General features: G+C 43.4%; 1 protein-coding gene across 1 annotated transcript in view; it reads right to left on the bottom strand.

Moving 5' to 3' along the window:
- Window positions 1–14,269, bottom strand: part of DNAH3 (dynein axonemal heavy chain 3) — a 174,459-nt gene that overhangs the window by 91,129 nt on the left and 69,061 nt on the right. Inside the window, exons 28-36 of the mRNA XM_019808319.2 lie at window positions 13,599–13,709; window positions 10,615–10,729; window positions 7,707–7,905; window positions 6,156–6,264; window positions 5,816–5,929; window positions 4,943–5,119; window positions 2,704–2,795; window positions 1,632–1,851; window positions 916–1,050 (exon numbers count right to left, since the gene is read on the bottom strand). Of these exons, the coding sequence (XP_019663878.2) occupies window positions 916–1,050; window positions 1,632–1,851; window positions 2,704–2,795; window positions 4,943–5,119; window positions 5,816–5,929; window positions 6,156–6,264; window positions 7,707–7,905; window positions 10,615–10,729; window positions 13,599–13,709 (1,272 nt within the window). The remainder of the gene's footprint in view (window positions 1–915; window positions 1,051–1,631; window positions 1,852–2,703; window positions 2,796–4,942; window positions 5,120–5,815; window positions 5,930–6,155; window positions 6,265–7,706; window positions 7,906–10,614; window positions 10,730–13,598; window positions 13,710–14,269) is intronic.

The following is a 14,269-nucleotide window of genomic DNA, read 5'->3' as shown; positions in this document are numbered from 1 at the left end:
ACCTGAATTATCTCATTTAATCCATTCAGGTATCATTAACCACCTTCTAGTGGTGGGAATACTGAGCCTAAGGGAGGTTAAGTAACTTGCCCATGCTCATCAGTGGTGCAGGCAGGATTTGGACACATGGCTGTCTGACTTTAATGCCTCTAATTTTTTCATTAGGCCATTTCTACTTGCTTTTAAAGGGGAAAAGGAAACAGTGGTCATTTTAGCAAATTGCACTTAAATTGGAAACTTCTTTTTTCCAGGCCTAAATGCAGTTCTGACTTGATTAGAACTCTCAGCAGATGAAAGGTATTTTCCGAGTCAGGCCCCATGCTGTAAAATACAAATGATCTTCCCTGGGGTGGTCATGTGACTTTATCAGCACAGTTCAAAGCTAATCCTGGGACCTATGCTGAAGCCATTTGGAGAGCAATGCTCTTTTTCCTTCTGGGCTTGAACCTGGTACAATCAAAGACTGAGGCTGCTGGGGACCCAACCAAGAATGAAGCTGTAACTCAGAGACAGAGCCAAGAAATGAAGAGAAAGGTTCTCAGATCCCGTTGTGTCTGAGGTCAACACATACCGGAGCTTTTCAAGTTAGGTAAGTGAACAGATCTCCTTCTGTTGACTAAGGTGGTTTGACTTGGGTTTCTATCACTGGAAACTGAGAAAGTCCTGACTAGTTCAAGCCCAATGCCCCCAAAGGTTTTGTTTCATCCCCAAATTTTAAAAAAGGAATCCTAAGGAAGATGGTCAGAGGAAAAACATTGGATTTCAACTTCAACTCCTGGAAGTGAGACCTGAAGGCACCTCCATCTCTATCCAGGCACCTCTGATCACCATCACTGAGTTCCAATCTACCACAATTCCAATTTCTGACTTCAGTGAACAAACAGGCGCACCCCTGTATGGATGCAGGGAACCAACCTGGATAATCTTCCCAATAAACCAAGGTACTGGTTGGAGTTTCATCTTTTTGATGTTCTCATTCAGCACTTCCATAAAAACTTCATAGTCTGGCTTTGGAAGAACAACTCCAGGAAACAAGTCTGATATAATTCCCTGTTAACAAGAATTCGAGAGAAGGTGGAAAGGATGAATTGTCAGAGGCATGACCTCAACATTTTCTGAAAATGAGATTTACAGACAGCAGAAATCTTTGTAAAATTCCAAATCTCATTTTTCTGTGCCAAAACTCATCCACAATTACAAAGTCCAACACTATCTGTAAGACACGATTTCCCTCCCAAATGAATTTAAAAGGTGGCAAATATTTAATAAGTCTGTATTATCTACCAATTACTGTATTCGGAATGAGTAAGATAGTCACAATTTCTGTATTTATGGAACTCACAGCCTGATTAGGAAGAGAGGCATTAAAATAATTACAAAAGAAAACTACACTTGGTTTGAACAAAAACCTATCCAAACCCAATGGCAGATATTATTCTATCAGTGAAACCATTTTTATTAAAATCAGGAAGTAGACAGGGATAGTGCTATCGCTGTTCTTATCTAACACTTGGGGTAGGGTGTCTGGTGGTGGGGTTGCTGGCTGGAGATGGAAAGGATGCCAGAGAAACAGAGTTCATCTTCAGAAAATGAGTCTCAGCGCTTCGTCAAGGTCCCAAAGCACTGCATACCTGAAACAGAGGGACATCTTGAGCCAAGAACTTGGCCAGGTTGACATCAAGCAAGGCCCGGAGCAACAGGACACTCTCATTCTCCTCAGGATACTTGAGCTTCAGGTTGCCAGCGGCAGTGAGCACAGACTTGACTGCCCGCATGCCGTAGTCATAGTGATGCTGTGAGGACAGCTGCTCTGAGCACAGGCGGTAGGTTGCAACAATCTTCTGGGCGAGACTAAGAGAGCAGAGACACCTCTGCCGACCACCAGAGAGGACCAGCTCCTGCTCAGCAGACATTCCCAACATCCCTGTGCCCTGTCCCTTCGGGAACCAGGCCTGCTCATGGACTTGATGGAGAAGCCCTATCATCTGAAGTCCTTTTAATAGTTACCATGATGAACTAAGGAAGCATTCTAACTCTTCCAAAGTTAGGAGGAAAAGAGCAAGCACACACATATATGTATATAATCTACCATACAAGAAATTATATGTGTAATACTTCTATGCATATATGTGAATGTACAAGTACACACACACACACACAGACACACACACACACGTTTTGGAAGAAACATCAAACTATTAACAATGCTAATCCCCAGAGTGTGGGACTCAAGGTCACTGAGAAGAAACTCCTTTTATTCACTTCTGTAATGTAACAATTTTTTCCATGTCCATGATTTGCTTTTTTAAGTCGATAAATGTCATGATGATAACAATGTTAATTCCACATTGTATTAAAATTTTCCTCTTCAATCTTAGAATAATTTTATGTTTTAAAGTCTCACCTTGAACTGTGTGTGTGTGTGTGTAGCAGGGCTGGGATGAAAAGACCAATTTCTTTAGCAGAAGTCCAAGCATACATTAAGAGAGAGGAGGCCCTTTTTTTGGAATCTGGGCCATTTCCTCGCCAGGTATGGGATCAGGACAAAAGTCAGGGCTATGTGCTTTCAGAGTAACTAGGGACTGGAAGTCCATTTCTCAAGTTTCTCTCTTTTCTTCCAATGGGCAACCTACCTTGAATCTACCACACAGAAGGAACTCTTTCAGAGACTTTAGAATCTACTGGAAAGCCAATGTAACATACCTTCTAGAGTCCAGAAACCCCATGGAGTAGAGGGAGATTTCCCCAATGAGGGCATAATCTGGCACCATCATGGCTACTGTCCGGAATAAGGCCTAGAAAAGAAATGGCCATTGAGAACCTGAATGTATTTAGTGAACACTGGAGGGGAGGTCTGTCTACAGATGCAAAGAGAAGCAGCAATGGCTGTTCAGGCCACTCTAGTGAAATCAAGGAAAGGAAAGCGGGAGGACAAGTCAATGCAGAGGGACCATCTTTGTTGGATAGATCCACTGCTCTGCTAACATCCCCCCTGGCCCTGTCCAGGTACTTGTTTTCATACCCGGTCCCTCAATGGTTATGTGAAAGGCCCTACTTGCTGATATTCTAACAACACCTCATTCTCCCATGCCAAAGGAGCATCATTCAACTATCGGACCCTTCCTGTGTTCAATAGGGACCGAGGAACTCAGTTAGGAATGCAGAACCAATATGTATCAGAAGAATCCTGAAGTCAGACAGATCTGATTTGCGTCCTTGCTCTGCTACCTACTGGCAGTGGGCAAGTAATGTAACCCCTCTAGTTATTTCATCTCAAAATGGGCCAACAACTGTACCATTCTCATGAGAACAAATGATATCATATAAGTGAAATGCTTAGAAAAGTGTGTGGCACATAGTGAGTGCTCAATAAACATCAGCTACTGTTACTACCTTAGATCTTAGAGGAGAAGTCAAGCAGTTAGAGGTACAGCCAGGACTAGAACCCAGGCTTCCTGACACCAACCCCTGGTGCTTTCTGCTATACCACACTGTCTCACGAAAGCTGCTTGTGCAACAGGCTTGTTGGCTGGGAAGGGTCTAGGTATAGGTGGGAGTCACAATGGTTGGGTGGCAAAAATAAGACATGTGGGTCCAAATTCTACTTTGGTACTCACTGCCCTGTGCTGGCCAAGAGGGCAGGAGCCATTCCTAAGATCTCCCTGACTCTTTCCCATTTGAAGGGTAGAGAGAAAGTGTCTGGATAAGATTCCAGAGCACTAATCAGATGCGTTTCTGCCAGGTTAAGTACTAATGTGGGTTTGGCTGGGTCTCTCTTGTGTCTTCCACTCAAGGGGATGGAGCAATGACTTAGAAGGAAATCCATAAAGAAGCAGGCCTGGAAGTCTCTCTCTGGTACCTCTTTTCATGCAGTTGGGGTGCTAAGGCCTCTTCCTAAAAAAGGAGATCCAGCCATCTTGTACTTTGGGGTTTTTCCTCCCATGAGAGCAGCATGCTAAGGTCATCTACAGCCTATTCCCTTGAAGATGGCCATGGTGACTCTCTCTCTTCCCTTCAGGGGTGCCATCCTTCTCCACTAGCAGCAGGACCAATGGCTATTGCAATGCTGTAACTCAAGCCAGCTCAGCAGTAGGCACTGGGGACATATATGCTTCCTTGTCATCTCTGTAGTTGGCTGGAACAGCTTGCTTTGGTAAGGACACCACCTAGGTCGACCCTAGTAATATGTGGTTCAGCCTAGATTTTGCTTTGTTTTGTTTTTTAAGATTTTATTCATTTATTTGAGAGAGAGAGAGAGAGAGAGACAGACAGACACCACAAGTAGAGAGAGGGGCAGAGGAAGAGGGAGAAGCAGACTCCTCACTGAGCAGGGAGCCCGACATGGGACTCATTCCCAGGACCCTGAGATCATGACCTGAGCCACCCAAATGCCCCCGGTTCAGCCCAGGTTTCCCAGAGCTCTGTGTCTAACTTTGATGCTATCTTATAATTAGATGCTTTTGTTTGGCCTACAGTGATTGTTTTTTGTAATCAGATTACATGTAGAAATCCAAATTTCAGGGTTTTCCTGAAAAATGAGAAGACCTGACAATTCCTGATTTGCAACAATCGACTGGGGCTAAGTAGGGGACGTTGCCTCTAGATGGGGCATTTGTCAGAGTCCCTACCATGCCCAGCTGGTTCCTCTCACTTATATTACCTGTCTGACCCCTTGAAGACAGTAGAAATAGCGACCCTTGTTCCAGGGTTCATTGTTTCCTAATTGCCATGGTTCATCATGTATATACACCCCTCCCCATGAGACCTTGTTGGGGGTGTAGTTATGTTCTGGGACCTATCTTATCACCATCGTGGCTCCACTATTACTTCTCACAGCCAAAAAATGTCACCCACTATTTGCCTTCTCCGTGAGATCCTTGGTAACTTCTAGAGGTTTCTATACCATAAAGTACATATGGAATTTATACACGCTGATGTTTACCTTGAGGTTATCTGGCAGCTCAGCCCTGCCAGCATAGCCTGGGTTCATGGTGATGAAGACAGCACAGGTTGGGTTCAGAGAGAGCTCGGTGCCTTCAAAGATGAATGTCTTTAGATTCCGGATAATGGCTTGTTGAATGCTGAGGATCTGCTGAGCCACCACAGACAGCACCTCTACCTGGGGGGAGAATGAGCTCCTGCTGTGACAGCCACCACCCCACTCTGCCAGAGGCCCCCTCACTTAGCAATGACAAAATCCAGTCATCTGAGAACCAGACCTTCACATTCAAAATTTAGGAGCATGATTTGGGGTTCTGATAAAGAAAAAGAAAATTGGGGTGTGTGTGTTACTAATTTCCATAATATTTTATCTTTGTTCTAGCACCTAGCATAATGTTTGACCCATTGTATGTATTCAAACAGTGTTTATTGGTTCTAATTGCATGTTTACATTTCCTGACCTAAATCCCCCATCCAAATAGAATTAATCACCCCCCTCTCTTTTGTGATGGCTCCTTTATACCACTACTATAGACTTCTATCATTTTCTATTTGTTTCACTTAACTTTTATTTCCCTTTGCTAGATTGTATCATTCATTTATTACTTAGCTTTGTGTCATGAACAATTAAAGAGTGTCTGACATATATCAGCTGCTCAATAAATTTTTGAATGAGTGAGTGAGTGAATATGATGAGGATACATATGTATATATAATAGGTACTGTGTCTTCTTGGGAGTGTTTATCTCATTGAGTACTTACTCTGTGCAGGGGTTTTAGAGGACACATAAGGCCCTATCACTGAGGAGCTGAGAGCCCAGAAAAAGGCCCCTGTATGTCCAACCCCTGCTTTGCAGGCCAGTGGCAGCATTACCTCAATCCTGTTGAACTCATCGAAACAGGCCCATGCTCCAGCCTGGGCCAGCCCCTTGAAGAACTTCCCCATGGCCCTGTAATCCAGACCATCCGAGCAGTTGAAGACCACGCACTAGAGAGAAGGGAGGATGTAGGCACCATTAGGGATGGGTTCTCTTATATCTGAATTACCCTGCACATGAAATACAGGTGGGGCTCCTTTCTTACTATTCCACTGCCGGAACTGGGGCCCCACTCTTCCTCTTCTGCTAAACCATCTGGGACTTCATGTCAACTCTCCTGGACAGGAGTCCAGAGAGGAATGGAAGAGAGGTTAAGACTAGACAGCATTCCCCTACCTGCTTGGCCAAAGCTTTGGCCAGATCTTTGGTAGTTTCTGTCTTGCCTGTACCAGCTGGTCCCTCTGGAGCTCCCCCAAGGTTCAGCTTCAAAGCCCCCATCAGTGTCCTAAGGGGAAGAAATAAGAATTTGGTGCCCAATGGGGCACCTGGGTGGCTGTCAGTTAAGTGAATGACTAGATTTCAGCTCAGGTCATGATCTCAGGGTTGTGAGACTAAGCCCACATTGAGCTCCGTGCTCAGTGTGGAGCCTGCTTAAGATTCTCTCTCTTCTTCTGCAACTCCCCTGCCTCGCTCCCTCTCTTAAAAAAAAAAAAAGAATTTGGTGCCCAAGTCCTAAGATACAGAAAAGGAACTGACTTTTGCTTTATTTGTTCTGACTCATACAAATAGCTTTATTTTTTTCCAATTATATGACCAACATATCATCATTGTAAAAAAAATGTTTTACTCAGCACTGTAACCTCAGAGCCTGGTGCGTGGGCACCCACAAACATTTGTTTGAATGAATGATTGAATGGATAAATGAATACCCACATAAATGAATCAAATAAAAGTTAAAAATCTTCATAAACTCCAGATTCCAAAGATCATCAGTGCTAATGGAGTGATGGAAATAAATATATTTCTCTCACTGGATTATGAACTCTTGAGTTTAGGACCTGTATTTTGATTCAGTTGGATAAGAGTAGGGGCAAAATAAATGTTAGAAATTAATGATGTGTTCCTCACTTTTGGCTCTACAGCCCCTTGTGTGAGCCTCTTAGTTTCAGTTAACAAACCATTTTATACTCATCTGAGTACGTCTCTGTCCCTTGACCCCATTAGGTTGAGGGTTTCTTGAGGGCATGCATGGTGCACAGGAGACTTTGAGAAATGGCTACTGAATAACAGGTGAAATAAATGAATGAATAAAGACCAAAAATCACAGAACACAGAAAATAAGTGATTGAGGACTTTGAAGGAAAAAATACTCAAGAATTATCTTTATGATTATAAAAAATTCCACCTTAAAGAATATACAAAATCAAAGGAAATCTAAATATCACAAAATGGACACATTCACAGAGTTCAGATTTCTAATGGTACAAACACCCAGGAAAGTGGTAAAGGGCTTTGCTGAGCGCAGAATGACTACATCTCACCACCAGACTGGCTGGCTGAGCTTGGAGACTCCTTGCCAGAGTCCTTCACCTGGCCCCTTTTCTATCTTTCATCCATGAGATCTCCAGGCACCATCTTGATTCCTGCCATCGGAGAGCTTCCTACTTAAGTACTGCAGCATTTTTAAGGACTGGCATCAACGTTCTGCTTGTTGGTTTGGTCACATTAATTTGCATTAGGACTCCTACCGGGTCCTCATTTCTGGCCTAAGGCCTAATGTCCATGCCCATCTGTTACTAAGGGCAAAATTCTAAAATCTGAGAATATGAAATGTAAAGGGAAATGTCACAAACACAAGATGCCCCTCACCTTTTTCCCCAGAAGGTTTTCCTTCTGGAATTCTCTATTCACCCTTTGGGTCAGGGGTGGGGGAGGGGCAGAGGTTACCTGTAGCAGCGGTCAGTGAGGGGTGTAATCACCAGCCGAGGGGAGTTCCCCAGGTACTCATAGCCATACAAGGCTTCTGTGGTGATCATCTGCACCTGCACATCCTTTGAATCCCAGTAGTAACGCAGCTGGGAGATCCACTGGAAATCGTTCAGATCACAGATACTGTCCTCAGATAACTTGGCCACCACATCACGAGCTGTTGGGACAGACGCAGACATGGAAACACACAAATGCAGAGCTGTCAGCATACTCCTATGCCCACAGACTGCTCAGAGGAGGTCTGAGGACTTCATCCAGGCACCCCTCACTCTCCAAACAGTTTCAGACTCAACTAGCCTCCCTGCCTACCCATCACCTGCAGGTAGCAATGTCTTTCAGAAGCTGGCCTTTGCTTCCCCCAAGGAGCCAGGCAAAGAATCCACTGCGTTGTCTGCTGCCAGACAGTATAGCAGAGGCATTACAAGTGCATCCTCTGAAATCAGACCGCCTGGATCCTAATTCTGAATCTGCCATTAACTAGCTGGTGACTTTGGGCAAGTTATTCAACCTCTCTATTGAGTTACGTAATTTGTAAAATGGGGACAACACAGTACCTACCTTATAGGGTTATTATAAGGTTATTAGGAGGACTAACTGTATATACTATTGACCCTTGAACAACATGGAGTTTAGGGGTGCCCACCCATGGTACAGTAAAAAATCTGCATATAACTTTTGACTCCCCTCAAACTTAATTACCGAAAGCCTACTGTTGACTGGAATCCTTACAGATAACAGCCAATTAACACATATTTTGTAAGTTATATGTATTATATACTATATTCTTACAATAAAGTAAGCTAGACAAAATATTTAAGAAAATTGGAAGGAAGAGAAAATACATTTACAGTATTGTATTATATTTTCCAATAAAAATTCCCATGTAAGTGGATCTGTGCAGTTCAAACCCATGTTGTTCAAGGATCAACTGTATATACACACACGTATATATATCTACACATACATATATATGTACATATATAAATATCTACACATCTACATGTATATGCAGATATTGATAGATGAAAGAAAAAGGAAGAAAGATTATATAAATATTAGCTACTGTTATCGTTCCCAAATTCTTGGGGGACTGACCCAGAGAGCTTTGCAACATGTAGTTACCCCAAATGCTGTCATATCCCCACTATGACCCCTTTGGCCCTGTTCCAGGCTTCTAGGATACCCTAGGAGAATACAGTCCACTTGGCCTGATGCAGTTAGCAAGGGAAGGGGTCTCATGAACCCACGGTTAGATATAGTCTTTCCATCTGGGGGCCTGAGAAACCAGATGGGAGATATACTTCTGGGTTTCCTTCTTTCTCTCACAGGATTATGAGCCTAATTTAATTTTCTCACAGTGATGGAAGGCCCTCAAGTTGAAGAGTGAACAGAAATTTCTAAGAATCATTAGCTATTTTTTAGGGAACTCTTAGGTGAGAACTATTGAGATCTCAGAACTAGGACAGTAGGGGCACCTGGGTGGCTCAACTGGTTAAGCATCTAACTCTTGATCTCACCTCAGGTCTTGATCTCAAGAGTCATGGGTTCAAGCCCCACACTGGGCACAGAGCCTACTTTAAAAAAAAAAAAGTAGGACAGCAGCTCGAATTTAGTATCTCAGAAACATAACTTTGTAAAGGGACGCTTCTGCAAGTCTACTGCCTCTCTGCATAGAGAAGTCTTTATGACAGTGAACTCCAAAACCCTCCAGAGAAGAGTCCTCGAAGATTACACCAACAGCTCTTCCATCCTTCCTGAGGAATTTGATTCCCTTCCAGGTTCTTGAGGGAAATCATAGAGTGGTCGCAGGAGTAGGGGTCTCCATGAGGGACCCAAGAGGAAGGTGAATCTCAAGGGACTAACTTGGGGATGCCTGCATGATGCAGTGTGTATGTGTGTTCATGTTTCGTGCATGGGTGTCTATGTGCATGTGTGTGCATGTGTGTGAACACAACCACTCTGGGTTGCCCTGGGCAGTAACCACACCTGCACTTCCTACCAAATGAAGATAACATTCTCCCTTTTCTCTCCCTGATTTCATGCTAGTCTATCCAAGAGAAATTAGATTGAAATGAGCATCAACCTTAAGGAGAATAAGATGCCATGAAATGCCAGTAGGAAGCTGAGTGTAAGAACAAGAGAGACACTGTTTCTAGGCAACAAGCTAGTCCAGCCCTAGTTTCCTTGGTGGTGATGGAGTGAGGGTGAGGGGGTGGTTTGTTTTATATAAAGACCCTAGTTCTTCCTCCTCCTCCCCTTCTCCTTTTTTCCCCCCAGGCAAGTGCTGGAAGGCATTCTCTCTCTCTCCTGTTGCCTCCCTGAATATACTGCCCATTTCCAGTCTCTTGGGTTTGGAATCAGACAGACATAGAATTACAATTAAATCAATTACATCAAATTATAAAACAGCCTGTGCTCCTTAGTAGCTGTGTGCCTCTGGGAAAGTGATTTACCTAAGCCTCAGGTTCTCAATTTGAGAAGTGTGTATAAAAATGAGATAATGTACGTCAAGCACTTAGCCCAGAGCCTGGCACATGGTGAGTATTAAAAAATCTTAGCTACAGTCAGCCTCTAGAAATTGTTCCAAGTTGGTGAATCTCAGAAATGGCTTTGGCTGCCATTGTCTCGGCGAGAGCCCTGCTTGGCGGTTTCCTGGAAACAAGGGTGGGAACGGGAGGGGAAAACACGCTGGAGATTCACAGCAGCTATGGCTTCTCTCCTTACCCCTCACCTTACTCTCAGTTGGAGAAACCCCTCCCTCATACCAAAGAGGACCCTGAACTACTCCACCCAGGGGAATGGAGAGCAGCCAGCCTGGCTGCTATTCTTAGACAGTCAGCAATGCTAGGGAAGCCTCCTTGCTCACCGTGGACGTCGATGACCGTGAGGGCCCCGAGGGTGAGTCGAGCCCCGCTGCTCAGTTTCCCTCGCACCAGCTGGACAATCTGTGCAATCTGAACATTGCTCTTCTTCAGAAAATCCTGGCAGGGGCATAGGAGGGGACAACTGGTTAAACTGGATTCTCCTCTGTAACCCTCTCTTGGGCAATGGCACCATCCACCATCCCATGGCCCAAACCATTCTTCCAGATCCCTTTCCCTCATCCCCTTCATTAACCTCTAGACGAGTTGCAAATGCATCATGCTAATTGAAAGAAGCCAAATTTCAAACGCTATATACCTTGATTTTATTGTTATGATATCATGGAAAAGATAAAACTACAGAGCAGGCAGCAGATTGGTAATTGCCAGAGGCATGGACAGGGGAAGGGGTTGCTACAAGGGGCTTGAGGGAGTTTTGGGGGGGCATGGAACGGTTCCATATCCTGATTGGGATGGCGGTTACACAAATGTATGTGTTTGTTCAAACTCAGAACTGTACACTAAAAAGGGTGAATTTTACTGTATAGAAGTCATGCAATAAATCTGAATTAACTAAAAAAAAAAATCTGAAACTTTTTCAGATTAAAGGAGACACAGGGGACGTGAAAACTAAATGTATGTCAACGATAATCCTGGAATGGATCCTGAACCAGACAAAAAGACATCAGTGGGGCAAACGGCTAAATTTAGATTACCCAATTTAAAAGGTCTGTGGATTCGATAAGAATGTCTCTTGCATCAATGTTGGTTTCCTGACTTGGATAATTGTACTGTGGTTATTTAAGATGCTAATATTGGGGGATTCTAGAAGAAAGGTGTATGAGAATTCTTTGCGTTATTTTTGCAACATTATTTGTAAGGCTGACATTACTTCGAAATAAAGAGTTAAAAAATAGAAATAAATGTTAAAAAGGAAAAAAAAATGGAGACCACCTTAGGCTCATAGCTCACCGTCCCTACTTCCTAGCTATGTAGTTCTGGGCAAATGATATTAACCCTCTGAATCTCAGTCTCCTGTTCTGTTGAGCCCAGCTAATTACAGCTACTTTTTGGAGCTGTTTTGAAGATTAAGTGAGATGATGAAGCACTTGGCACAATGTGAATAAAGTATCCAGTATATACAGATGGTTCTTATTATTAATAAAGTACCTTTTCAATGCTTCCTCATTGCCCTTGCTGTGGGTCTGGAAACCCCTTGGTGACAGGGCTGCTGCACACACCTTTCTGAACCACACCCATTCCACAGCTATTCTGAATCCAAGTGCCTGCAATTGCTGGAATGCACCATATTTTTCATCTTCAGACTTTTGCACATTCTGGTCTCTCTCTCTCTCTCTCTCTGGAACACTCTTTCTCCTGTTCTTTGCTTGGCTAATTCCTATTTATATTTTGTGTCTCCTCTTAGACACCATTTTTCTGGGACATCGTCTCCAATTCTAATCCTTTTCTTACTTCTCTCCTTCTTCCCCGCCCTTCCTGGATCCCCATACTTTCCTTTATCACTGTTCTAGTGAAGAGACTTTTTATCTCCCCCACTAGACTGTAAATCCATGAGGACAGGGACCATGTCTCTCTCATTCAACTCTAAATCCCTCTGCCTAGTAGCATCATTCCAGTGTGGAGCAGATGTCAAATAAATATTTGTTAAACAAACAATGGATGGATGGATGGATGGATGGATGGATGGATGGATGGATGGATGGATATCTTGCACCAACACCTGCTTTCTTTAGGATGCTGAGCCACATTATTCAGCATCCATATACTCCAAGGCTGGGGTGTGGGATGGGAAGCAGTCTCTCTGTTTTACAGGTAGGAAAACTGGGGCACAGAGATGCAGTCACAAAAAACAGAATTTTTTAGTGTTTCAAAAATCTGAAATGAGATACGTGGTAGCAGTTTGCAAGTGTCAAGTGCAATATGTTTGTAGAAATTATCAACATGGAATGTGTATAAATTTGAACCTTGGTCAAATGCTCATGTTCTAATTTTAAGGTATAAAGCAAAATATAGTAAAGTGAAATATTTCCTGGTTCGCAGCCAGTCATCTATGGGGGGAAGAACAGAAGGTCTGATGAGATCATCATGGGAAATGATACCACAGTGAAAATGTTGGAAATGAAGTTACCATTCATTTGTTCAGTAAATATTTACTGAGCACCTACTATGTGCTCAGCATTGCAAGGACCCCAAGAGATATAATAGTGAACAAAACAGATGTGGTCTTGCCCTGTGGGGTTCCTAGCCTGGGCTCCAGTACTAACTTTCCAGCATCTAACTCTCCCACAATACAGTACTCTGATGTTGTAATACAACATGGTGCACTGTGGTGCATTATATAGTCAAGGAGACTGAGACTCGGGTTAAGGAACTTGCCTAGGGTCACACAGCTAACAAGGGCAAGTATCAGGATTTGAACCCAAGTTCATCCAGGTCTTGAACTCTCAAGCACTGGCCTCAATGGCAAGAGTTAATTGGAAATATGCATATCTGGATCTGAGGACAAGCAGGACTTGAGCACTCTTGGTCTCAAGAGAACTCTGAAGGAAGAGCTGTAGGTGGGGTTTGTGTTCAACTGCAGGTGGTGAGAAGCGGGTAATGATGGAGGAGGAGGGGAAAACAGGACTACGTGGTCTTTTGGCCCAGGAAGAAGACCAGAGATCTCGGTTGGTGGAAATTCTACCAGGTTGACCCCTGGAAGTAAAGACTGATAAAAACTTAAAACACTTCAGCCTAGAATTTCTGGCTGGGAAGGACCATGAGATGTATGACACTAGAGAACTCCAGGGCAGCTCCAACTCCAAATTCTCTATCTCGCTGTCCCCGTGAAAACTCTGACTTCTCTATGCCATGGTTGGATGTTGATTTTTTGTTGTTGTTTAGAAAACATGGCTACTTTAATTATATGTCCTTCAGATCCTAATCAAGCTTGAAGGTCCTCTACAAGCTTTATGACATGCTTACTTACCGGAAGGGTCTTTTCTACCAGGGCTTGGGACACCTCCTTGGTCCAAAAGATGGAGGAGACACAGATAACCACCTGGCCAGGCCACTGCAAGACCCACTTATTACGAGGGACCTGGGAAAGTGCAGGTGGGCATGTGTAAAGTCAGTTCATCTTGTGGGACTTAAACCAACATCTGAAAACACCCCCCCACCACCAAATACAAAATCCTCCTCTACTCTCAGAAGCTACCACACTTGACATCTTGGGATTATTGATTTATGTCTTCCTCCCTGGATTTTATGAAAAAGAAAAAAAAATCATCAACAATCTCATCAACTCTTTTTTTTTCTTCTTGTTTCTTAGGCTCCCAATCCAAGGATTATAACACAGTTATAACACAGAATCAAGGTGCTATTCACAGAGTTTTCATAACCACCCTTTTTGATGGCTACATAATATTGCAGTGCTGGGTCAGTTTTCTTAGCCCTGCCCAGAACCCCCCAAACTTGTTTTAAACTATAGATTTGACAAACCATGCCAGAGGGCTGAATCTGGCCTTGCTTTTGTTTTTGTAAATAAAAGGTGTATTGTGACATAGCCACACCCATTCTTTACCAATCATCCAAGGCTACTTCTGCACTATGAAGGCAAAGATCAATAGTGTGTGTGGCCCACAGAGCTGAAGACATTAT

The sequence above is a fragment of the Ailuropoda melanoleuca genome, chromosome 10, assembly GCF_002007445.2.
Source record: "Ailuropoda melanoleuca isolate Jingjing chromosome 10, ASM200744v2, whole genome shotgun sequence".
NCBI lineage: Eukaryota > Metazoa > Chordata > Mammalia > Carnivora > Ursidae > Ailuropoda > Ailuropoda melanoleuca.
Note: the sequence above shows the minus strand (reverse complement) of the source record. Positions and strands in the feature narration are given on the sequence as shown.